At 44.7% G+C, this 27,263-nt stretch overlaps 1 protein-coding gene across 2 annotated transcripts in view; it reads right to left on the bottom strand.

Moving 5' to 3' along the window:
- Positions 1-21,706, bottom strand: part of CLPB (caseinolytic mitochondrial matrix peptidase chaperone subunit B) — a 140,536-nt gene extending 118,830 nt beyond the window's left edge. Inside the window, exons 1-2 of one of the 2 annotated variants that reach the window (XM_047691442.1) lie at positions 21,213-21,706; positions 17,444-17,495 (exon numbers count right to left, since the gene is read on the bottom strand). In XM_047691442.1, the coding sequence (XP_047547398.1) occupies positions 17,444-17,495; positions 21,213-21,615 (455 nt within the window). In that variant the 5' untranslated portion in view covers positions 21,616-21,706. The remainder of the gene's footprint in view (positions 1-17,443; positions 17,496-21,212) is intronic. The other variant, XM_047691443.1, reaches the window with a different exon arrangement.
- Between the last annotated feature and the right edge of the window lie 5,557 nt (positions 21,707-27,263).

Genomic DNA, 27,263 nt, shown 5'->3' with positions numbered 1-27,263 from the left:
ACCAGGGCTGAGAGGGGCAGGGCAAGGGAGGAAGGAGGCTGCTCTCAGAGCCCAGCTCGGGCCAGCGGACTTCAGGCAGGCTCCTAGTGCTCTAACCCCACAAACACAAGGCCTCTCTGGCATCTTCTGCATTTGCTACTTGAACTAAGCATTCTCCTTCAAGGCCCCTCTTGGGACCCATCCTCTAGGAAGCTCCAGAGGTGCTGCTCTTACTAGGGAGATGGCCCACTCCAGCAATGCCATACCAGAACTGCTCCAAAGGGAAGCTGATGAGCAGTGAGGGAGGAGAAAGGCATTTATGCAGCCTGCAAGCTTCATAACTAGTTATTTCCTATCATATTTTAATTCCTAGATGTAAAGAATGATCTGAAAAGATCAATCAGTCCAGTTCTTTATTCTATATACATACAAACATGGAGGTTCACAAAGCATCAGCCTTCAACTACACTAATTTGGATATGAGCCTGTATCTTTCTCTTCCAGGCTGTGTGACTGTGGCAGGTTATGTTGACCTCTCTGAACCTCAGTCACCTAACCTTATCAGCCTATCAGACCTACCTAACAAGGGTGCTGAGCTTGACCAAAAGAGATAGCATATGTCAAGCACTTATATTTTCCAAAAGTTAACTGTCATTACCACAAGTGTTCAACTTGTTCATAAGTATACAGCAGAGGAGCTGTATCAGACCCTCACTGAATATTGCTGGATTGAACAGAATGAAGTCCAATGCTGGGTGACCATTCTTCGTCCCATCTCTCATAGTTTCTAGCAGGAACTTGACACACATAAAAGTGCAGAGATTATTTTTTTAAACTTTATTTTAAAATGATGTCAAGCGTACAGTGCAGTTATAAAAATAGCACAAAAAACCTCAGCCTCTGTCCTTCATTCAGATTCTTGTTACATTTGCCTCTTGTGCTTAACCACTCCTTTTCTCTATTTTTTCCTGGACCATGTGAGAGTTAGTTTCAAACATTATGACCCTTTACTCCTAAATACTTCAGCACATATTTCCTAGGATGAGGCTAATCTCTTACATAACCACTAACCAACAATGATCAAATTTGGGACACTTAACATTGATAAAATATTTTTATCTAATATTCAAATTTCGCCAACTATCCCAATAATATCCTTTATAGCAATTTTCCCTGTAAAACAGATATAAGCCAGGATCAATGTTATAATCAGACATTGCATGTGTCTTCAGTTTCCTTTCACCTAGAATAGTTGCTCAGGCTTTCTTTGATTTCCATAATTCTAACACTGCTGTAGAGTAAGGCTAGTTTGTTTGTAGAATGTCCTTCAGTTTGGATAACGATTTTTTGAGGAACCTATCTTCTATTATTCACCCACTCATTCCACAAACTTTTCATGAGACTGTAGTTATTATAGGATTCTGAGCAGGATAAGTTCCAGTGTCTTTGCCTTCAAGGCACTCACTGTTCAGCTCCACACCTGACAAACAGCTAAAATATAAGGGAGGACCCTGGAGAAGGTACCATGCAAGTGTAGGTCAGAGCAACAGAACCACAGGGACAACTTTCTGGAGGCAGAGGCATGAGTTGTGCCAGAAAGCACAGGCAGAAACCCAATTCCCTTAATGACCTCCTACAGTCCTCCTGAGGAAATCTCTGTTTCCCCAAGCAGTGTATCCCAGGGCTGGAATGCAATAAAACATGAAAAGCAAAAATACAAGGCTATAAAGGGGAGGGAGAGGCCCAGGGCACCCTTGTCTGGGTACCACTGCCCAGGGCTATATGCTCTGTCCCCAGCTGCCCTGGCAACTTGGTGACAAGAAGGAAAGCCCTGTCTAGGCAGCTGAAGTGTGGGGAAGGGCCATGGGCGCCACCTACTGGCACCACAGCAGGACTCTAGGCTGCTACGGAGGGCAGCTGGGCATCTGGCTGGGTTTCCAGAAAGCTTCTCATGTGTGCTATGGCAGTGAGACACAGAAGTGGCTCAGACTTCCCAAACAGGGTTGGCACTTGAACCACCATTGCCAAGGTCCAGAACCACATTAGCTTTTCAGTTAAAGACAACTATGCAAAATACCTGGCCTCCTAGGGGCGCCTGGGTGGCTCAGTGGGTTAAAAGCCTCTGCCTTCGGCTCAGGTCATGATCCCAGAGTCCTGGGATCGAGCCCCGCATCGGGCTCTCTGCTCAGCAGGGAGCCTGCTTCCCTCTCTCTCTCTGCCTGCCTCTCTGCCTACTTGTGATCTCTGTCAAATAAATAAAATAAAAAATCTTTAAAAAAAAAAAAAAGGTGACTGGCCAGTAAGTGGCAGCTTGGGACTGGGACCCATGCTCTCTCTGCTGAACCACACTGTCTTCAGGGCACATATCCCATTTTTTCATCTTTCTTTCCCACATTTAAGCTGGGGCCAGCACACCACAGGAATCTGATGGGACTAATCAATAACAAAAAATGATAAAAAAGGAAGAGACTTAAGTAGAAAGGAAGGATCTGAGGGATGAAGATACTCTGATTAGTTCTGCTTTCTAGACCCTTCTCTCCTAGAAGAAATCCTCTTCTCCTAGACTCAAGATGAGACAGGCCAATCCATCCCTCTTCTTCCTCATGGTAGTCTCTGCACTAGCTCCACAACTTTTATACTCAAACACCAATACGATGCATTAAAGTGCTCTTGCCTTTAGGTTAAAACAAACTTGGCAAACAAAACCAATCAAAAGGTTGTAGAAGCACAGGAAGGCCTGGTTCTCAGCAGACTGGGCTGACTGCAAGCTTAACAGAATCTAGGAGTGCCATGCAGCTGCCAAAAAACCTAGTGCAAATTCAGGCCATATTAATAGAAGCGTAAAATATGTAACAAAGGGGATGACTGCCCTGCTCCTCACAACTGTGGTCATGCCACAATTCAGAAATGGCACCAAAATCTGGGGGCCATTTCATTAGGAAATGATAGGATGGGGAGAAGACTTGAAAGCACAGTTTAGGGAACCAAGGCTTATTTAGCTTGGGGTTCTGTCTCCTAATATTTAAATGTCTGAAACAGGAAAAGGAAGCTGTGTAGTCGTAGAGGACAGAGCAGGGGCTAACAGGGGCAGCTGCAGAGGAAGCTAATGCATAATGACAGCCCACTACATGTCAAGTGCAAGGCCAGCACTTTTACACATACCACTTCAGAAAGCACTATAAGATAAAATGTTTTTCTAATTACAAAGTGCCATTGCTTACATTACTCCAAATGTCCAGAAAGTCTTGTATCCAAATACGACCTATCTCTAGGCCCAGAATAAACACCACCTTGTCTATGAAGCCTTAACTTGTCTTACGTACTAATTATAATTCTCTTACCAGACTGCAAGTTCTTGAAAGGCAAAGGTCATCATGATACATGTTTATGCTCCTCCTCAATGCCAAATAGGGCATAAGGCTTATAATGGACGTTAAGAATAAATGCCAAGAAAAAAAAGAATAAATAAATGCCAAAGAATATATACAAATGGCCAGTAAGTACATGAAAAGATGCCCGGTGGATGGATCATTAGCCATCAGGGAAATGCAAATCAAAACTACAGTGGGATATCACTTCACACATACTAGGATAGTGATAATAAAAAAGACAGATAATAACAAGTATTGACAAAGACTGGAGAAATCATGGGACGCCTAGGTGGCTCAATTGGTTGGACGACTGCCTTCGGCTCAGGTCATGATCCCGGAGTCCCAGGATCGAGTCCCACATCGGGCTCCCAGCTCCACGGGGAGTCTGCTTCTCTCTCTGACCTTCTCCTTGCTCACGCTCTCTCTCACTGTCTCTCTCTCAAATAAATAAATAAAATCTTTAAAAAAAAAAAAAAAGACTGGAGAAATCAGAATGCTCATTTATTGCTGGTAAGAATGTAAAATGGTACAGCCACTTCGGAAAACAGTCTGGTAGCTCCTTAAAATGTTAAACATAGAGTTACCATATGACCCAGCAGTTCCATTCCTAGAAATCTTCCCAATAGATATGAAAACAAACATTCACATAAAAATTTATACATGAATGTTCAGAGCAAAACTACTCACATTAGTCAAAAAGTAAAAACATAAACGTCCATAAAAAAAAAAAAACATAAATGTCCATCAACTGATGAAAGGATAAATAAAATGTGATATATCTATACATGGAATATTATTCAGCCATAAAAAGGAACGAAGTACTGATATGTGCTACAACATGGATGAATCAAGAAAACATAAGGCTAAGTGAAAGAGGCCAGCCACAAAAGACCACACGGTCTGATTTCATTTATATGAAATGTCCAGATAGGCAAATCCATGGAGACAGAATGTAGATTAGTAGTTTCCAAGGTCTGGTGGGAAGGTAGAACAGGGATTGACTGCTAATGAGACTAGGGTCTTTTTTGGGATGAGGGATTGATGAAAATGTTCTAGAATGAGAAAGTGGTGATTGTTACATAATTTTGTAAATGTACCAAAAAACACTACTCTTTAGGGGCGCCTGGGTGGCTCAGTGGGTTAAGCCGCTGCCTTCGGCTCAGGTCATGATCTCAGGGTCCTGGGATCGAGTCCTGCATCGGGCTCTCTGCTCAGCAGGGAGCCTGCTTCCCTCTCTCTCTCTCTCTCTGCCTGCCTCTCTGTCTACTTGTGATCTCTCTCTGTCAAATAAATAAATAAAATCTTAAAAAAAACAAAAAACAAAAAAAAACCACTACTCTTTAAAGGGGTGAATTTTATGGTATATGAATTATATCTCAAAAAAAAATAAGAAAAAGAAAAGAATGAATGAATGAATGGTTATTCAATCAGAGTCTGCTTATTCTTCAGGAGGCAGAGAGGGCTTCATACTTAGAGAAGTTCAACTGAGGGCTGGATGTTTCCCAGCAAAAACCTTTTTTGGTGGTGGTGGGGTGGGGGGTTGGTAAGAAAAGCTAAACAGGGACCTGAATACTGAAGAGTAAGTGAGGCCAGAGACCAAAGTGCCTTGGATCCTGTCTACCCATGCAGGGGCTCTAACTAAGTGTCACCTGCCCTGGAAAGGATCCTGGCCTGCCTGCTGGACTATGAACCCCTGGGAATTCAGAGGCCTCCCCCAATTGTTTGTGCTTTACACCCTGTCCCTGCTCACTATCCAACTGTAAAAGCTGGTCAAACACACAGACTTCATGGGAGGCCTTGATGCTATCCCCCCAAACAAAAGGGCATTGAGATGGAAGCCTCGGCTCAACCTCAGAGAGGATTCTTAGGCAGCCTTCCTGGGCCTCCCATCCACATGAATGGAGGGCCCGGAGCCCAGCCAGCCTGCCCAGCTGCTGTACCCTCCTGCTGGGCAGCCTCTGGAGAATGAACAGGGTTTCATTCGACCCATCAATCAGCCAGTCGGACTCTATCTGTACTATGTGCCTTGGAGTGCCCAGCCAGCCTTGTGTGGAGCCAGGAGAAGGTGCCATCCACCTTGCTGTGAGAGCACAGCCTAGGTGAGGAGACATGGGCATGAGAGGCAAGGAGGCTAAAACCCTACGTGATACTGTATGGTACAGACTTTAAGGCCATGGGAATGTGATATGAAAGCTCACCGCGGGCTAGAACAAGTAGTGAACTGCACTGAGAAAAGCACACGCTTTGGGTCTCAGCTTAAATCTCAGCTCCACTATTTATTAGCTGTGAGGTAGTGCGAAATTTAAGCCTCAAGTTTTCTCATCTGGAAAATGGATATAACACCATCTGTTCTGCAATACTGTAGCAAGAAAGAAAAACAATACATATACAGTATCTAGTACTCTGCCTCAGACAGAGTGGATATTTAATAAACGACAGCTATTATTACCAGTGAGGGAGAGCTTTCTAGAAGAGGAAGGGGTTGAGGTGGGCGATGAAGCACGAATTAGAGATCCTAGAGAGAAGGACTGGTGGAGCTGAAAGCACCACAAAGGCTTCCAGGTAGGAGGAGTAAGCTGCATGTTTGGGACAGTGAGAAGCCATGTCTGACTGGAATGGGGTTCTCGGGATGGAGGGCAAGGCCAGACTTGCCTGGTGGGAGTGCAGGGCAGTGAGGGGTAGGGGGAAGGGTGTCGGTAAAGAGCAGAGGGAAGGACAGAAAATTCTTCGGGAACCTTGTAGATTCCCAAAAAGGCAGACACAAGTGGTTCTCCCTCTAGCTAAAAAGCACTTCCTGAACAGAAAAAGGGACCCTGGAAGAGTGCTGAGGAAACTGTGACCACAGCAAGCCTCTCTCTGCCTCAGGCTCCTCATCTGTACAATGAAGCGGTATGCCACTTCCAAGTGGACGACTTTGGAAATTACTCAAGTAATCCTCATTCCTGTTTCATCATCTGTGAAATGGGGCTATTATTAGTTGCACAGTTGTGAGGATTTAGTGATTAGAGACTCATATAATACCTGCCTCAAAAAAGGTATTCAATAAACATCAGCTACTATCAGTAATATTTAACAGTATTATTAAAGTATTATTTTGTAATATTTTATAGTACAAACCAATATATATAAAAATTATATGCACAAAAAATTATGCTATTAAAAAGTAATATCCCATAAAAAGTAAATAAAATTCTCAATATATGTTAAGTTCTTAAAAAAAAAAAAAAGGAGTAAAACTAAGCATGATAGCCTGTGTAGTTTTTTGCCCCACTTACTATTTATTTACCTTGGCTTTGTTAGTCTGAAAGGTTTCTGAATGCTCACACTAAAAGCTTAAGAAACATGTACAGGGCAACAACTGAATATTCAGAAAATTCTATCCATTACCTTACTTACCGGGCAGTGTAATTAACAATACTTAGTAACAAAACTTACTATATACAGAGCATTCAGTATGTGCTAGGCATAGCACTAAGCAGCTTCTCTCATTTAATTTTCTCATTTACTACTTACAGCAAAGGTGTGAGGTAGGTCAATCATTATCTCACTTTGCAGAGGAAGACTCTAAGGCCAGAAGAGGTTAGGCACCTTTCCCAAGGCCACAGAGCTGACAAATGACACAGTTGGAATTCAACCCTTTTCTCAGACTCACAGCTGGGAATCATATCTTGCTTTCTCAGACTCCAAAGTCCTTACCACTGGGATTCCTGCCAGTGATATGAGAGCCTCTGACAGACCCACTGACTGAGTCAGAGGGGAGAACCACTTATTGCCTTAGGAGTCTGGACCTGGGACTTCTGATCAAAAGGAGGAAAGGGAAGGAACTAAGAGTAAAAGAGCCTCAAAAGTCAAGTGATATTAAAAAAAAAAAAAAAAAAAGTGAGTTTTTCTGAGAAAGCTTTCAAACAGGGCAGGGACATAGCAGGAACTGTGAGGCAAGAGGCAAAAGTGAATATCGTAAGCCCAGCGACATATTTAGCTTGACTACTTTCAGTGTTCTTAGATTTCTCTCCCTCAGTTTCCAGGAAAATCCCTTGGGAAAAAGCCAACTGGTTCTAGCCATGCTGATAGGATTTGTGTTATGGTCATGAATGAGCTGGGATTTTCAAGAAGCAGCACTCAGGCCACAGCAATAATGCTGGGGAGACAGAGGCTGACAGCCCCTGCTGTGGGACCCTGGGGCACTGCAGTTTTGGGACCTATCCTGCCTCAGTGGCTGGATCAGTGCCAAAGAAGATCCTGGCACACACAGGCTGGTAACAGACTGGCTCCTTATGTTTCTCAGCCATCAGAAAGGTTGTCGATCACGTCAACCCAACTACCCCACTGGCACCACCAATCGGTTACCATTGCTGTTAGAATAAAGACAAAGCTCCTCACTTTGTCCTCTAACACTTACTCTAGCAGCCCCCACCCACTCCCCCGGCTGCAGGTCCCTGCCCTTTTTAGTCCATCACACTTGTCATCACTCCTCCTTCCACTGGGTCTTTGCAAATGAAAGTTCCTTCTGCCAGGAAAGCTCTTCTGCCCTTCTTCACCTAGGTTAACTCCTCACTAGAGTTCAAGCTTCCTCTGGGAAGCTTTCCTTCACTAGAAGAAATTCACTAGGGGCTCTAGGATTCTCTTTACCCTCCCTTGCAGCACCTGTCACAGCTGTAATTTTTCTTTCTCTCTCTCTCTCTTTCTGTAATTTTATATTTGCACAATCAACATCTGAGCAGGCTTTAAGCTCTGTGTTAAGTATTTTTGGCTTACCACCAATCCATCAGGGCCTAGCCAAGTGTTAGCACATAGCAGACACTATTTGTTGAATGAATAAAGGAGGTAATTCCCCATTTTTATATTATTTTTTTCAAAAGGAGGTCAGTTCTCTGCTTATAGGTTTATTATAACTGCAATTAATTATTAACATTTGCCTAACTCTTTACCATTTACAAAACACCTATGCGATATTCAATAAGTGCTTTTATTTTTCATTAAGCACTTGTTAACCAGCACATGAATGGTGATGAACAATTGCAATGCTCTGCCATCTATATAACTCACAGTTAAGGGACCAAGGCCACACAGACAAGAAGCAGTAGGGAAACACTAAAGGCTCCACCCCAGGGTTGGGCTCCCTTTCAGGGACATCTCTCCTCCCCACATGCCACCCCCAGAGGCCTTAGCTTTTCTCTGCTTCTGCGCCTGGCCAACCACCTGACTCTGCTGGGCTTCTGTGCAGCTGACTGTCTGCTTCCACAAATCACCTAACTATGAAGTTCAGAAAAAGCTGCCAATCTAGTCTTCCCCAACTACCTTCTATCACCAGGGAGCAAGTAAGCAGAGACCCAGTCACACACCTCTGCAGAACTGCTCACCTGGTGCTTCAGCATGTGATCTGGGCCTTTCCAAAGGGACTTGGTTTTCTCTGCAGAGCTCAACACTGGGAACTGTATTTCAAAGTTCTTGTGGGGCCCCCATTAACATGATTTGGAGACTAACATTAATATGATTTGGAAACTAAGACTCAAAGAGGGAAGTTCTGTGACTTATTACGGGTCCCAGAGCCAGTCTGAAGTGGAACCCAGATCTGCTCATTCTAAAAATCTTGTATTCTTTCTGTAATATTCCACTGCCCTCTGACATCCCAGTATTCAAAAAGTCCATGGGTGTTACACCCCAGCACTCAAAAACCAGTGTGATGATCTTAAGGAACTCTCATAAGCATCAAATTAGAAGTGTGATGCCAGTTAGGCCTTGACCTTTGGTCTAGAATAAAACTTGTTTCAATCAACTGTAAACCACAAGGACACTTAAATATTTACTGGTTCAGAGAGCTGGATGTTTGGTTGCTCTGATGCCATCATTAATATCTTCCCATCCAGCCCAAATGATACAACAATCAATAAACAGACAGCCTCTCTGAGGACCTGAGACAGCCAAATGTATTTACCAGCCAGGGTTTTTGTTAATTAGATAAAATCCCTGGATCAATGTGCAGAACATTTACCTATGCTGTAGCTGAGCACATTCTGGACACCTTAGTCCTGGCATAGGGACAGCAAGTGCCTCAAGCCCCAAGCTGGGGCATCCAGGGACAAGAACCAAACCAAGCAATCGATGTAAAGCTAGAACAAATGTGTTTAACTTTCAACAAAATCTAACTCTTTCTTCTTTCCTGAACTGTAAACCAAATCAGACTTTTTTCCAAAGGCATCTAATAAACAAGTCTGAGCTGGTATTAATTCCTTGATTTTCTAAAACCATGAAACCAGAAATCAAAATGAGATAACAAAATCTCTAGGGGCGCCTGGATGGCTTAGTCAGTTAAGCATCTGCCTTCGGCTCAGGTCATGATCCCAGGGTCTTGGGATGGAGCCCCTCCGCAGGGAGCCTATTCCTTCCTCTCCCTCTGCCTGCCATTCCCCCTGCTTCTGTGCTAGCGCGCAGGCGTGCTCTCTCTCTCTAATAAATACATAAATAAATCTTTTTTAAAAATCTCTAAAGTGATCATTGAGATTTTTTTTTTTTTTTGGAGAGGCAACATGGTATATGTATATGCGGGAAGAGTCAGAATGACGCACACATTCAACTGCCTAGTTGAAATCTTCACCTGAGTATCTCACTAGCATGTCAACTTTAGCATGTTTAAAACTGAGTTCATAATCTTTTCCTACCAACCCAGTAGCACTTTCATCTGAGCAAACAGCATCTACACAGCTGAAATTCATTCTTAATACCTTCTTCTCCCTAATCAGTGATATCCAATTCTATTCATTCATTCAACATTCATTTATTAGTACATATGACATATCAGGCACTGTTAGTGCTCTAACCACCACCCAGTCCTGTCTAGCTTACTTCCTCCATCTCTGCTGACATCTTAGTCCAAGTCATCATCTGCCATCAATCTCTTCTAGACTATTCCAGTCGCTTTCAACCAGTCTTCCTGCATCCACCATGGCTCTCTATCCAATCTATTCTCCATGGAGCAACTAGGGAGATCTTTTACAATTACAGATCTAGATCATGTCACCAGGTCTTTCTCTCGTTTGTGCGTGCGCGCTCTCTCTTTCTCTCTCACACACACAAGTGTACAGGGTTAAAATTCTTTAGTGGTTGCCCAGTGATCTTAGTAAAAATAAAAATCATCACCATGGCCTACAACCCAGTGTGGTATGGTCCTTGCTTAACTCTCCAGCTTCAGTTTATGTCACTGTGCCCTTGCGCTCTAGAGTCCAGTCAGATTGGCCTTTTCTCAATTCTTGATGTCTTCACATCTGTTCTTGACTTAGGGCCTTCCACCCTACTGCCCCCTCCAACCAAATGTAATTCCGCCTTTGTCTTCATCCTTCAGAGCTCACTTCAATCTCATGTACTCCAATGCTTTCCCTTACTGATATATACCCTCTCCTCCACTCCTCCTAGATCCAAGGTCAGATTCCCAAGTGCCTTGTCCTTCCCTTTTTAAACAAGTTTGAAGATATAATTAACATACCATGTAATCCACCCATTAAAAGTGTACAACTCTATCATTTTTAGTATATTCAGAGCTGTACAATCTCACTACTAACTCCAGAGCAGTTTCATCATCCCCAAAAGAAATTCCGGACCCATTAGCAGCCAATCCCTATTTCCTCCCAACACCAACCTCTCCAGTCCTTGGCAATAACTAACTAATTTATTTTCTGTCCCTATGGATTTGTCCATTCTGGACACTATATGAATTGAATCATACAGTATGTGACAATCTTTTGTCTGACTTCCAGTTAGCGTAATGCTTTCAAGGTTCACTGACGTTGTAGGACACAGCAGTACTTCATTGTTTTGCACTGATGCATAATATTCTACTCTGTAGCTCTGTCGTATTTTTGTTTATCCATTCAACCACTTATGGACTTTGGGGTTGTTTTCCTCTTTGGGGTATTAGGCATAAAAATGCTATGAACATTCATGTTCATGTCTTCATTTCTCTGGGTTATGTACCTAGGAGAAGACTTGCTGGGTCATAAAGTACCTCTATGTTTAACATACTGAGGAAATGCCAACCCTTTTCCAAAGTAGTTCTACCATTTCACATACCCAGCGGCAATACGGGAGGGTTCCAATTTCTCCACATCCGACAAACAGTTGCTATTGTCTTTCTGCTTACAACTATCCTAATAAGTGTGAAGTGGTATCTCATTGTGGTTTTGATTAGCATTTCCCTAATGACTAATGACGTTAAGCATCTTTATGTGTGGGTATTGAGAACCATGTGTGCTCATTTGAGTATCTTTTTTAGAGAAATATCTATTCAGATTCTTTGTTCTTTTTTAAAAGATTTTACTTATTAACAGAGAGAGAGAGAGAGAGATAGCACACAAGCAGGGGGAAGAGCAGGCAGAGCAGGCAGAGGGAGAAGCAGGCTCCCGGCAGAGCGAGAAGCCCGATACGGGACTCGATCCCAGGACCCCAGGATCATGACCTGAGCTGAAGGTAGCCACTTAACTGACTGAGCAACCCAGGCATTCTTTCTTTGTCCATTTTTAAATTCAGTTATCTTTTTATTGATGAGTCAAAGAGTTCTTCATATATTCTGGGTACAAATCTCTTATCAGAGATATGATTTGCAAATATGTTCTCCTATTCCGTGGGAGTCTTCTTCACTTTCCTGAAGGTGTCCTTTGAACACAGTTTTCAATTTTGATGAAGTCCAATTTATCTTTTTCTGTCTTCTTGTGCTTTTATGCTATATCTAAGATGGCTTTGCCCTAACCCAAGGTCACAAAGATTTACGTGTTTTAAGAGTTTTATAGTTTTAGCTCTTACCTTTAGGCCTATGATCCATTTTGAGATAATTTTGGTGTATGGGTGAGGTAGGGCTCTAACTGCATTTTTTTGTATGCGGATATCCAGTTGTCCCAGCACCATTTGTTGAAAAGACAAACTGCACTTCATTTTTAAGTACAAAATTTTGTCTGTATAATTAGTCACTGGCTCCCAGTTAGACCGTTAAATACCAAGAGGGCAGGGTCTGTGTTAATCCTGTTCACCACTGCATTTCCAGCATTCAGCCCAATGCCTAGCTCCTAATAAGCACTCACAAACCTTGGTCAAGTGATGTATTATGTCTGTTATTAAGAAATACTCTACAAATCTATGGGTTATAGGTATTATCTCCATGTTACCTAAGCTCATAGAAGTTAGGCAACATGTGTCTTGTTTTGTTGGGTCTCAATTTTGACTCATGTGCCCCATCCTCCCCTAGGAAGGGAGTTAGTGAGCTCCTCCAGGAGCTTCTCCTTCCTCATGCTGTTGCCACCAACACAAATTTAGCTCAGGGTTAGGCACAGAAGACAGGCTGGACAGATGATGACTGAGAGACAAATGGACAATGCCCTCCATGGCCAGGTCCCTCCCTCTCTCCGGTTCCTCCTGACCTCAAACTGTGATCAAGCAACACCAAACAATATATAATTCCCCCTTCCCACCATACACCCTAGGCTGTCTCTTGCCTCCATGCTACCACTCAGGTGGCCCCATTTGCCTGGAATACCTGGCCCTTCTATATCCTAAGCCCTAGAGATATTTAAAGCCATTTCCTCTAGGATGCTTTCTCTGGTCTCACAGGTTGGTTAGGGGCATCTTCTGGGCTCCTGTCTCACAGCACTGATCATACTATGTTGCCACAGTCTCCCCCAGTCTCCTGCATTAAGGGCAAGAATCATGCCTGGTCAGGTATCCCCTGTGCCAAGCATAGGACCTGGCATATGCTCAGTACATTCTGTCAAATGATCAAATAATTCTGGAAAGGGCAGGCAGTCTGAGGTTCAAGACTGATATCACAGGCCTCCTTCATTAGACAATGTTCAGGCTGATGAACAACAGAGTTATGCACTCAGCAGAGAGGTCCAACTCCCTGCTGGGAGAAGGAAAATGGGTAGGGGTGTTATCTTTCACTCAAGTTTGTTCTGAAGGAAATGTGATATCCATTGGGAGAATAGGAGGCCTCACTTTTCCCAGCCCTGAGAGCTCCTCACATGGCTCAGCCCAAGCCTGGACAGATGTGTCTTCAGTCTGCCCTATGCCCTAGGTTTCGGGTGAGTGGTTCCTGCATCCAGAAGCCAGGCCTGGGTACGGGCTGAGCCCAGGAGTCAGGCCACCTGCTCATGATGCTGACAGGTGGGACAGGGGCCCAGGACAGGGCTTCCACTCCTGAGGAGTCAGAGCTAAACACACTAACAAGGTTTAAGTGCCTTGGAGGAGGAGGGAAATGGTTGCCACACAGGGAGAAAGGAGAAGAAAAGAAGGGAAGAGGAAGGCACCCAGCTTTCTTCTAATATAGCCAATGGAAGTATGGAAATAAGACTCTGGACTGCCTGCTTCAAGTTTACTGAAAAATTAGTAAAAAAGCAACTTTCCCCAAGTTCTGTCGTGCTGGGGGACAGAGTATGAAATGTGGGGAAACATACCTGTCCCTGCCCTGAGGAGGCATACAATCCAGTGGTTTAAGGTGAAGTCTAGCTCACAACCTTCTTAATATCAAAAACAGAATGTGACCAGTGGCAGATCCTTCCCTGCCCCTCTAGCTAGGAAGGCTCACACCACACACAGTCAGCAAGCACCACATAAAGCAGGTCAACAGTGCCCCCACATCAGGGTGACTGTCCAGAGCTGCTGGCTTAATCATCTCATAAGGTTGTCTGTAAGGATTGCTGATTTGGGGAGCAGTGAACCTTGCTACTTTTCCTGTTCATGGACTAAGTGCCTCCTCAGTCCTGACAGTGAGCCCTAGTTCTCTCACCCAACCTCCAGCTTCTCTCCTAGACAAGGATCATTCTACTGTCGCAGACTGGCCTGGCCCTTTTCAGATGACTTTCATACCCTCCCAGACCAGAAGGGAGATGAGGCAAAGGAAGGGGAGATCACCATGGGAGAAGTCCAAGAAGGCTTCATAAGGGCTGTAGCACTTGAGCTCAGTCTGGAAGGATTTAACCAGAGGGTAATGAGTGCAGAGTACAGAAAGGTGGTTTGTGTAGAGGGATCATATCCAAGACCTAGGAACTTCAGATTCCAGAGTGTCCTTAAAAAGGAGGATGAAGCCCTTCCCCTTTAATCAGAAGAACCTCAGGCGGCTGCTGCCCTTCACTATCCAGAGCCTTCCTAAGGCTCTAGGGCTAAGGAAGATTGGGGGACACCAAGGCAGACACACAGAGCTCAAAGCCTCAGAGAGGGCAATAGGAAAAGAACGGTAAAGGACAGTATTATTCACCAGATCTAAGTTTTATTCCAAAAACTGATGTCATAAACAATACTGATTATACACTTGATGACCTAACCATGTATAAACTATGTTTAAGTAGTTTTTAAAAATTGAGAATGGGACTCTATCCTGCTATATAGGAAGGTCTCTGGGGAGGAACTAAAGGCAGGATACACAAGAAGAAGCTAAGAGCAGCATGAAGCGCCCATGCAGAGTCTAGGGCATAGAAAAGCTGAACAAAGACCGGCTGTAGGAATTCAACAGAACTTTCTTCTAGCAAGGGTGGTCAGGCTCTCCCCACCTCCACCTCTAGACCTATCTCTGGTAGCAGGAAAAACTGTAATTGATAGGTTACAGGTCTGCTTCCTTGAGACCAGAGCCTGGGTCACCCCCATCTCCAGTGCCCTCCAGCAGAGGACTATGCATTCATTCATAAGCAGGAACTGTTTTGGGTGAGGAAGAGGGAGGAATGTCCTAATTCAGGCCTTTATCTTCTAGAATTTGTCTTATTGAAACAGCCTCTCCCCACTTGTTTATCCTTTACCCTTGTGAATGATCCTAATTAGGTCATTCACCTGCTCAAAGACCTTCCATGTCTCCCCACTGCTTACAGGATAAGAATACAAGACTCCTTACCAGGGACATTCCAAGCCTTGCACATTGGCTTCTCTCAGACCACCTGCCCTCTTGCCCCACACCCTGCAACACTGCACAAGTACCACCTCAGCAGCACCAACATGACCCTGTGCCCAGCAGCCAGCCAGCATCTCCCATTCCCTGCCTTTGCTCAGTTTGTTCCAACTTTTTGCTTCGGAGTAGGGGGGTTTGGGGGGGGGCACAGGAGGTAAGAAGAGTAGGGGTAAGACTGGTGTGCTAAAATTCAGGCTGTGTGCCTTGCTCATTTCTGACTCCCTTACAAGGGGTGAAGGGAGACTGAGTCATCATGACCAAAAGAGATGACACGACTGGAGGCAGGAGAAAAGCAGCTAGAGACTGAAGATATGCATGAAAGGCTCTTACAAATGCTATCCACACAGCAAGAAGGAATGTTCTGCATCACACGGATCAGATATTCAATCACTTTCTGCATTCTTTTGACAAGTGTTTAATTGCTATCAGAAAAACGTGTATTTCAAAGAGCTAAAATAATCAACACTCAAGGGCTTAATGGACTAGGGTAAACTCAGCCTCCCCTGGGTGACAGCAAAGTGATTCGAGGCATTGTTGCTTTACCAATACACCGTCTAAACTTTGCCAGAGGAAAGCAGCAGCCTGGCAGTCCTCTGCAGGAGGGCTGACCAATCACTGACAGGTGATTTGAGGGTCAGCAAAGGCCTGAGAGGAGGGGGCAGAGCCAGTTTTGCCCCCTCACGCCCTTGTACTGCAGCAGAAGGAAGCGCGGCTCAGCTGTTTCTGGGGAAATGAAGACGCCACGCACAGCTGGCAGTTATGAATGGCTCTTATAACAACAAGCTGACATCTGTGCTTGGTTTTTAAGATGCATCATTGCATGTTTATTAAACTATTGCTCCATCATATTTATTTGGCTACGAAACAACTCCCAGCCCATACTTCCAAAAGTAGTTTATTAAAAACTAAGCCTTGAACATTAATACTCAAAAGCACCCTTGAGAATCAATAATAATGCTGCAGATAAAATGAAAGGGAATCAAAGCAGTAAGTCTTAGTGGGGGTTGCAGATGACTTTCAACACTTTCTTGTATGTTCAGGCAGCTGGAGCCAGGAGGAGCACCAAGAGTGTGGCACTGGATGCAGGGGTAGCCACCCCAAACACAGGACTTCCTGTCTAAAATGTGGACATGGTAGCAGAGAAAGGGGGCATCCTGTGACCACCTCGCTTTATACAAAGGGCTAAGAAAGGCCAAGATGAGGCCCAGTGCAGGCCACTAGTTTCACCAAGAATAAAACCTCTGCCCCTAACCAACAGCCCCACACTGATGCTCTGCGCTGGTTCTGGTCTGAGCATCTATCCTGGACACAGACTGCCCAGCCCCGGCACCAGGCTGAGCCCCATCCTGAGTCCTGTCCCCTGCCCAAGAACAAACTTCAGATCTAATCTGCCAGTGGTCCTAAGGGGTCCAGCTGAGCCAGGCAGGCTGGAAGAACGCAGTCAGCCCCCAAGCAGGAGCCCAGCATGTGCACCCCAGCCCTTCAGAAAGACCTTTCTAACCCCAGAAGACCTGGCAGAAAGGCTTCTTCCAGCTCCCTGACAAATCCCCAAACCTTTCCACGGGTGCCCACCTGTACCCCATCCAGCAACAAACAATAACACATGGGGCCAGTTCCACAAACATATAAGAACAAATTGGAAGATTCAGTAAAGAACCCACAGGATGATGGGGTGCCTGGGTAGCTCAGTGGGTTAAAGCCTCTCCCTTTGGCTCAGGTCATGATCCCAGTGTCCTGGGATCGACCCCCGCATCAGGCTCTCTGCTCAGCAGGGAGCCTGCTTCCCCCTCTCTCTCTGCCTGCCTTTCTGCCTACTTGTGATCTGTCTGTCAAATAAATAAATAAAATCTTTAAAAAAAAAAAAAAAAAAAAAGAACCCACAGGATGTGGAAGGGATTCTAAATCATGCCCTGCTAAAAATAAGACAGGGGGAGGATCCAGCGATGTTTGGGGCCAAGAACAAAGGAGATACAGGGCTGACTCCCTACTTTAAAAAATCTAAGGGTTGACCTAAGCCAAGAGAGTCCAGGTGATTGTGACTATAGGGAAGTTACAGGGATCCCTTCCCAGATGAGTGTGAGGATATTCTCCAAGGCAGTACTAAGGACTGAGGAAGGCGTTTGCCCAGCTCAGGCCCTCTTGTGGGGGACAGCAAGTCCTGGGGATCAACACTCACCTGCTGACTTCTTGGACATTGTTGGCACGAGCAGCTTCCATCAGGGCTGCATCTGAAAAGAAAGGGGACACTGGTCAGACCCCTGGCCAGGACCTACCCTCAGAGCTAGCTGCATGGAGGCCCCATTAAAACAATGAAATGGAAGCACTTTGGAAACAAGAGCTTTGGGGTGCCTGGGTGGTGCAGTTAATAGACTCTTGGTTTCGGCTAGAGTCATGATTTCAGGGTCCTGAGATCAAGCCCCACATTAGACTCCAGGCTGAGCACAGAGTCTGCTTGGGTTTTTCTCTCCCTCTCCCTTTCCCTCCCTAAAATAAAGAAAGAAAGAAAAAAAGGGAAAAAAATGGCTTTAACAAGGGAAATGATGCCAAGATATATAAAGAGAAAGCCAATCATCCCCTACCTACGTGGTAGCCACTGTAAACCCGTCTTCCACATCCATTAGAGCCCAAACCCGTAACTTTTTTTTTTTTAAAGATTTTATTTATCCATTTGACGGAGAGATCACAAGTAGGCAGAGAGGCAGGTAGAGGGGGAGGGGGAAGCAGGCTCCCTACTGGGCAGAGCCTGATGGGGGCCTCAATCCCAGGACCCTCAGATCATGACCTGAGCCCAAGGCAGAGGCCTCAACCCACTGAGCCACCCTGGTGCCCTCAAACCATAACTCTTATAGTACAGGTGATCCAGGTAAAGTGCTAGCAGCTATGCATGGCCTATGCAACCTGATACGTGAACCCCTTCACTCTTCATTAGCTAGAAAGCTCGGACTAGTATGTTTCATGTGGCTGTCATTGTTATTAATCATCCCCCTACCTTGTCCCACTGTCTCCCCCAACTCTGATTTCTCAGGCTAGTTTTGAATCTCATGTCACAAGTCACCAACCCAGCACAGAGGAACAGGCAAGGGTGTGAGCCTCTCAGTTAAGAGCCCTGACCAGGAGCCAAGAGGCCCAACTGTCTGACCCTGGCTCCCGGGACTGTGGCAGCCCCTTTCCTCTCAACTCCAGCTTCCATGACTATAAAGTAGATGCAATAATCCTTGTCCTGGCAAAACTAACAAGGATGCCAAGGAGGTGAAATGATGGTTGCAAAGTTTCCCAACTCCTCGGTGCCAAGCTCAGCAAAGGGAGACCCAAAAGAGAGGGTTGCAATTCCTTAGATCAGAAAAGCAATGCTAAGCCTGGCCTCCCCTGAGCAGCCTGCAGGCTGTTGGCACCACCTTGTGGCCATAAGGAAAAACTGCATGACTCGAAAACTAGCAGAGGGAAGATTTTTTCAGTCATGGGAGCCCTGTGTGCCTAGCAGGGTTCTGAACACTGGAGAGACTCATACCGAGCCCCGCCTCAGGGATTTCTCAGTCCAGCCAGAGACTCACCCAGCAAAACATGAGAGGAGGCATTGCAGTAAGGTAGAAAGAGCAGAATATGGAGACAGACCCGGGCTCCCACCCCAATTCTGCCACTGACTTGCTGTATGCCCTGGCCAACTCAACTAACCTCCTAAGCCTCACTTTCCTTATCTGCAGAGCAAGGATAAGAGAGCCATCTTGTCATGCATATGCAAAGCAGATCTGTGGTTCAAACATTAGTATCTCCACCTCACGTGCCAGCCTAGACTCCAGAGTCAGAGGTCTTTCCTGGTTATCTTCCCCCATGGCTCTCTAAGCACACATCCAGGGATACTCAGGCAGCCCTCAGTTGGAAGGGGAACAAAGCTTCCTCACAGATCACTGTATCCACTCCTCCCTCACTCTGAAGAAAGAAGTGGCTTCTGCAAAGTCACAGGGGGAATGAAAAGGAGCTTGAGAATCAGGGCCTCCTGGCTCCTACAGGGTACAGTTTCTACCTCACTGTATGGAGGGCCTGAGCTTAAAACTCGAAATCAGGGTACAGCATAGCTAGCGAAGTCTGAAGGGTTGGAAGTGAACATGGCTTTTCGTCATTACTTTAGAAAGTAGACAAAGTCCAGACTGGAGCCCCCAGGAACCTCTAAGGCAAGACCCTGTACACCTCCCCCAATACATCTAAGCATACTAGCATCGGACATTCCCGCTCATGAACTTGCCATGGCATGGCTCTCCGCTACCTACAGGACAAATTCCAAACCCTCCAAAACCCCTCCTGACATCCAGGCCCCACTCCATCTGCTCTCACCTCATTCCAAAGATCCCCTGTCCTCCAACAAGGCCGGCTACCCTTCGAGCCCCTGCAAACACCATGCTGACCTATGACTCCCATATCCATGAAGCCTTTGCATGCAATACAATCCAACTCAAGACACATTTATGGAGTACCTACTAAGTTCCAGATGCTATGGTGGGCAAACAATGTGAAAGTATTAGGGAAAGGAACTTGTATCAACCTGAAAAAAAAAGATAAGCTACATTCCTTGCTCTCATGGAGCTCACAATGTCACTCTCCCTTTCATCTCTTGCCTCATCCTACAGAACTCAAGTTCAAATTCCCACCCTCCAGAGGTCTCCTATCTTCCAGGAATGCTTTCCTGACCCTGCTGGCCCTCCAATCACCCAACAAAACATTGTCAGACCACTCACCAGACCCATAGGCCCAACTGCCTGCACTGTCTCCTTAAATGACTCTGTGCTGTTGGGAGTTCCACACCTCCCAAAATTGGGCTCACAGAAGGTTTTCAAAAAATGTCCAAAGTTATAGAATTACCGTATGTCTAAGTCAGAAGAGCCCTTAGAGTCTCTATTTCAACATCCTCATTTTGTAGATGACGAAACAGGGCCAGTGAGGATGAGAAGCAAGAATCCAAAGTCACAATGGGACTTAGAGGTAGAACCAGAGCAAGATCCCAAAGGTGCTTACTCCCAGTTCAGGACCCTTCCTTTACAGCTGGCCACATCCTGCTCGATAACCTTAGTTCAAGATAGTCCCCACTCTTGCTCCCAAGTCTCAGAGCTTGGGATGCATGAAACCTATGAACACCATGCTTCCTGCCTCCCCCCTGAGGAACTACTGAGAGCCTGCGTGGTTGGACTCATGTAAGCCAGAAGTCTGGCTGCCTGCTCTCCCAGTTCCTGCTCAACTCCTTGCACCCAGGTGAGATGCCAACCTGGGTCAGCCAGCCTCCATGGTTGCTTTGGGTCTCTAAGGATCCAACTTCTTTGTTTTTCTTCTCCTGCCAACTGCATGGCTGGGCAAGATCACCTCACACCTGAGACCAGGGACAACAAAATCCCTAGGAGGATCTGCTGAATTCAAGACTCAAAATAACAGCACTGTAAGAGTACTGAGAAATCATTCTTTCCTGTATAAGGGGGGAACCTGAAACCAGAGAGGAGCAAGGGGTGAGCAGTGGCAAAGGTGGCACTGAAACCAAGTCTGTACTCCTTTCTTGGGCCACCTTTCTCTGGAAAACTTTTCCTAAGCTATCTAATAGTTGCCGTTAGAACACACAGCAGTTTCTTGGGAGACCACTTAAGAGAGGAATTCGACCAGGCAGAATATTAGTGCATAAAAGGCCCACACTCCAATTTTAGAATGTCTCAATGTTTCCATTGTACAGATGGACAAAGTAATGCCCAAACGAGGGAGCTGACCTATGATAGGAAGTTATCCAACTCAGAGGCACTGAGCCCTCCAGTTCACCAGCCTGCCCCAATAACCAGACGATGTCTGAGTCCCTACAGGCCTGAAGCTCTGCTGACCTAAATCTATAAGCAACTCCCGCCCTCCAGAGAAACGGAGTCGGGTCACTCCTCCCACCTCTATCTTCCTCGAACCCAGACTGCCCCGATAATCACCCTTGTTAGACGGGTTCTTGCTGTAACAGTGAACCACGAACGCCGTGGCCAGGGCCCACATGCTCAGTCCGGTCCTGCTGGGGACCCCGTTCCAGCTGTCCTGTCCCGGGAGTGTTTCTTCTGGGCTAGGAAGGCGTCCCGATGTTGCGGCTACGAGGCACGAGGTCTCGGTGAGTCCTCCCTGGCGCCCCCAGGTGGCTGCCCCTTCATGGGGGAGGAAGACTGCCGATGTTCCAGGGCGCCCCCCGACGGCCGCCCTCAACCATTGCGGCTCCCCGCGGCCCGCGGTGGTCACACTCGGGCTGGAGGCACTTCCATGACTCCGGAGCGATGAGGACCTAAGCAGCTGGAAGAGGAGCCGCGGCGCCGGCGCTGTTCTCCTCAACACCAGGGACCCCAGCATCGTGACAGCTGCTTCGAATACCCCCTGGTGCCGGCCCCCGTGCTGGCCGCGTCCAACATGGCTGCCGCGGCGCGTTCGAAGACGCCGCGAACGCGGTGGAATACCGCACTACTTCACGGGAGTGGTAGTCCATAGCCTTAGACTTTTCCGTAGCTGGAGAACAAATAAACTACATTTCCCAGAAAGCTGTGGAACTTGCGTCACAATGACTGCCGACTCAGAGGAGCCTAGTGCGTGTTGGGAAGTGGAGTTTGACTGAGGGGGCGTGGTAAGAGGGGAAATGCCTGGGTAGAACGTGGAGATTAGAATTAAGGTTCGATTCCCAGAGCCTCCTGCCAAATTTAGTCAAAATACACGATGCAGGCGGACGCCTGGGTGGCTCAGTTTGGTTACGCCACTCCTTTCAGCTGGGGTCGTGATCCTGGAGTCCCAGAATCCAGTCTGGAATTGGGCTCCCTGCTCAGCGGGGAGTCTGCCTCTCCCTTTGACCCACCCCTCTCTCGGGCTCTCTCTCTCTCTCAAATAAATAAAAATCATTAAAAATTTTTTTAAAAATGCGACACAGGTTCTGACTACTGCAAGTTAAACAGAGATCTGCAGTAGAAAACTTTTATGAAATGTATGCTTATTTCTTTTAGCCTGTGTCTCTTTTTAGCCTGCGACAGCTTTTCAAAAAAGAAGTCTAGGGGAACCAGTACACCTGTAATAACAATTCTCTTTATATTCTTACATAGACTTCCTTTCGGTTGAAGAGCTAACTCCCAGTCTTGTTTTCTCACTTGTGTTATTTTCGAAGGGTTTTCACGTGGGTTGTCGCATCGTATCTCATGACAGCTGCATGGGGAAGCTGGGCAAGAAATGTTATTCCTGTCTACAGGAAAGGGAATTTCAGCTCAGAGGTGGAAAAAATTGCTAATCAATCAATAAAAAAAGCTCAGGTCTTCTAACTCGGAGCTCAGTACCGGCACCCCCATTTCTTCCTTTCTTTCCCAGACAGTCCACAAGCAAAGGAAGAAGCTATTTTATGCCAGTCCCATCTCTTACTTCTGCCCTTCCTTCTCTCCTCAAACTTCATGTCATCAGAGCCTTCTCTGACGATTTTATTTAAAATAGCAATTCTCTTTCCCACATGCTTCCTATCCTGCCTAGTTTTTCTTCACAGTTCTTACCAGGCGATATACTGAAAATTAATTGTTTATTTTCTTGCTCCAATAGAACATGAGCCCCACAAAATAGGGACTTTGTTTTTTCTCTCTTACATTACTAGCACTCAGAACAATGTCTAGAACAAAAAGAGCTGCTAAATAAATATTTCTTTGGTAAAAGGATTACTCCTGCTTTATTATCGTGGGGAAATGAATATAAACTTTGGAGTGCAGGCAGACCTTGATTTCAATTTTGACTCTTGAATTTACTAGATGTATGACCTTGGACAAACTTCCTTATCCTTACCCTTTCTCATTGTTAATTTCCTCATTATTATCAAAAATAATACTACATACCTTCAAGAGGATTGCTTGTATTGAATGAGGTAATATGGAGACCACCACCGTCCCTGGCTCACATTAGGTCTTCCAGAAATGGCAGCCAGCAGTGTTTTCCCTGCTCTAGGGGTGTATTGGATTCCCTACTCTAAACTTCTTATTAAGTTTTTATTTAAATTCCAGTTAGTTAACATACAGTATAATATTAGTTTCAGATGTACAATACAGTGATTTAGCACTTCACGCAACACCAGCACTCATCTCAGCAAGTGCCCTTCTTAATCCACATCACCTGTCTCACCCATCCGCCACCCACCTATCTCCCCTCTGGGAACCATCATTTGTTCTCTACAGTTAAGAGTCTGTTCTTGGTTTGCTTCCCTCTCTCTTTTTTTTGCCCTTTGTTCCTTTGTTTTCTTAAATTCCACATACTAGTGAAATCAGATGGAAATCATATAGAAAAGATAGATATTTTTGACTCTACAAAAAAATAATTCTGATACTGAAATATATACAGTGAAAAATATACACAGTGAGAAAATGACAATATGGGAAAAAAGATATTTGCACCACAGTGATGAAAGGGCTAAGTAATATAGAAAACTCCTAATAATAATAATAATAAGCAAAAGGCCTACCACACAAGAGACAAATGGACAAGGGCAAGGCCTTTGCTAGCTTATACTGAGCCTTTGTGCAAAGTAAAGAACGGGTGTCCCTGAGGATGAATTAGAAAAAGAGGCCTGCACAGTGCGAGTGATTAGGTGTGCAGGGCGCTGCCAGATTCCACATTCTGCTTCCATGAAATACGTATCCAAACTTAGCCTCAAACAAAGGACTTGACCAAAGAGCTCATGAGAAAAAAAATACAAGTTGTATTTAAACATATGAAAATATGCTCAACTACGCCCATGATAAATGTACAATGGGGTGCCTGGGTGGCTCAGTGGGTTAAGCCTCTGCCTTCCTCTATCAGGCTCTCTGCTCAGCAGGGAGCCTGCTTCCCCTTCTCTCTCTCTGCCCGCCTCTCTGCTTACTTGTGATCTCTGTCTGTCAAAAAAATAAATAAAATCTTTTTTAAAAATGTACAAATGAAAGCTTTATTGATCCATATCTTACACCATAAACAAAAACAATCTCAAAATGGATTATAGATCTAAATGTAAATCCTAAACTCTAAAACTTCTAGAAGAAAACATGAAGAATATCTTTCTGAAATTCAGCGAGGCAAAGATTTCTTAGATACAATACCAGAACCATGAGCCATTAAAAAAAAAAAAAAAAAGATAAAATCTGACTTTGTCAAAATTAAGAACTTTGGCTCCTCAAAAGCCACTTTGTTAAGAAAATGAATAGAAGGGTGTCTGGGTGGCTCAGTCGGTTAAGTGGCTGACTCTGGATTTCAGCTCAGGTCATGGTCTGAGGGGTCCAGGATCTAGTGTCATCAGTTTCCATGTTCAGTAGGGGTCTGCTTTAGGATTCTCTATCCCTCTGCCCCTCCCTTTGCTTGTACTCTCTTTCTCTAAAATAAGCAAATCTTAAAAAGAGATAAAGAATGAACAGAGAAACCACAAAGGGGGGAAAATATTTGCAAATTATATATTTAATAAAAGACTTGTATCAGAATATAAAAAGGATTCACAAAACTCAATACAGTAATAAGAACATGATTTGATTTTTTAAATGAGGGTCCACCTGGGTAGCTCAGTCATTAAGCGTCTCCCTTTGGCTCAGGTCATGATCCCAGGGTCTTGGGATCAGTCCTGAGTCAGGCTCCCTGCTTAATGGGGAGTCAGCTTCTCCCTCTTCCTTTGCAGCTCCCCCTGCTTGTGCACTTGCTCTGTCAAATAAATAAATAAAATCTTAGAAAGAAAGAAAGAAAAAAGACTGCATGCTGTATTATCCCATTTATATAAGATTCCAGAAAATAAAATCTAATTTATAGTAACACAAAGTAAACCAGTGGTTGTGTGGGGATGGGTGGGAAGGGAGGTACGGGGTGGGGGGGGAGGCAATTACAAAAGGATACAAAGAAACCTTTGGGAATGATGGTTATGTTCATTATATTGATTGTGGTGATGGTTCACAAGGACACAAATGTCAAAATTGATCAAATTTATACTTTAAACCTGTACAGTTTATTGCATGTCAATTTCACTTCAACAAAGTATTTTCAAAAACAGTAAGATAACTGCGTGGTTCAGTCGGTTAAGTGTCTGACTCTTGATTTTGGCTTAGGTCGTGATCTCCAGGTGGTGGGATCGAGCTCCACACTCAGAGCACTGAGACTGCCTAAGGACTCTCTCTCTACATCGCCCCCACCCCCAGCGCTCTCACTCATACCCTCTCTAATAAGTAAATAAATAAAGCAAAAATTACAAAATAAAGTAAAAACTATAACATAAGGGGTGCCTGACTGGTTCAGTGAGTGGAGTGTGCAACTCTTGATCTCAGGGTTATGAGTTCGAGCCCCATGTTGGGTATAGAGATTACTTAAAATTAAAAAAAAAAAAAAAACTATAAAATACGGTTTACCTATCAGATTGGCAAACATACATTTTTAAATATATTTTAAGCATATATATTAAGTATACCTCTATACTTAATTATATTAAATATATAACATCTGTGGCAAGTTTATAAAGAAAAAGACACATTTTTGGTAGGAATGTAAATGGGTACAACCTCAACAAAGGGCTAGCTGCCTGACAATATCAAACATTGGAATTTTATTTATTTATTTTTTTAAGATTTTATTTATTTGACAGAGAGAGAGAGAGATCACAAGTAGGCAGAGGGGCAGGCAGAGAGAGAGGGAAGCAGGCTCCCTGCTGAGCAGAGAGCCCGATGTGGGGCTCGATCCCAGGACCCTGAGATCATGACCTGAGCCGAAGGCAGAGGCTTTAACCCACTGAGCCACCCAGGCGCCCCCAAACATCGGAATTTTAAAATATAGATAGACTTGTCATAGGTAAAATGAGGAAAGTTTTGGGCTATTTGTAATAGCAAGAAGCAGGAGAAATACCCCCAAACATTTCTCATTGGAAACAGGCTGAATATCCTTCAATAGGAACTGGATTAAATGCATTAAGTTAAATCTAAACTATGGAATATTATTTTTTTAATGGAGTAAAGCCTGTCGCTTTTAATATGGAACACTCTGAGGTGTTTTAAGTAGAAAAAAAATCAAGGCACTGAACAGTTATATACAGCCATTAGTGTTATTTAAAAACTTGATATATACATTTATGTGCTTAAATACTTAGGATATCTATGGAAGGGTAATAAAAACAGTTGCCCTTAGGGTGGGCGAAATGGAGCTGGGGGATAAGGGAGAGAAATAGAGCGGAAGGAGGGCTTACTTTCCATTGTACACGCTTTTGAATTTTGTACCATGTGCGTATACTGCCTAGTCAATTAAATCAACCAATCAACTAATTGCTCTTATTTCTATATCAATATTCACTTTAAATTAACTTCCAGCATCAGCAGTGGGAGTACGTTTAGTTTCAGACTGCTGCATTATTTCTCATGTGGAAACACTGACATCTTGTGGACTTTTAAGACAGTGCATGAAATATCATGAAAATCAGGAAGAATTTTTACCATTCCGCTCCCCTCCTGTACCTTCCTCCCAACACGTATTTGTTGATGCCTACCCTGTGCATTTGTCCAAGCCGTTAAAGCAGACATAGTTTCAGTAATATCGAACCTCATTTATAGTACATCTGTGAAGTGCCAGATCCTGAAACCATAGTCCCAGTCCAAGGCTCGGAGCCTCGAACGGCAGGCAGTCCACTGACATCACAGCAGAGGGGTAAGTGCTGCAGCTGAGACAATTCAGGTTTCCCTGGGAGCCCACAGCAGGCTGAGAGGCCAGGGAAGGCTTCCTAAAGGCAGAGACATCTGAGCTGAGTTCTGCAGGAAAAGCCACAGTTGACAAGATAAAAGGGAATATAGTAGCTGGCTGGCGGGGCACTCGGAGAAGGGGTAACTGCAAAGGGAACACTCTGGAAATTCACAGAGGCTGAAGCACAGACTAGGAGAGTCTAAGAGGTGGACAAATGAGGCTTCATTTAATAACCAGAGAGGTTAAAGCAACTCACTAGGTTCTCTCTCAGCAAGTATGTGCTACACCAAGAATTTACACCCAGAACTAAATGA

Source organism: Lutra lutra, chromosome 10, assembly GCF_902655055.1.
Source record: "Lutra lutra chromosome 10, mLutLut1.2, whole genome shotgun sequence".
Taxonomy (NCBI): domain Eukaryota; kingdom Metazoa; phylum Chordata; class Mammalia; order Carnivora; family Mustelidae; genus Lutra; species Lutra lutra.
Note: the sequence above shows the minus strand (reverse complement) of the source record. Positions and strands in the feature narration are given on the sequence as shown.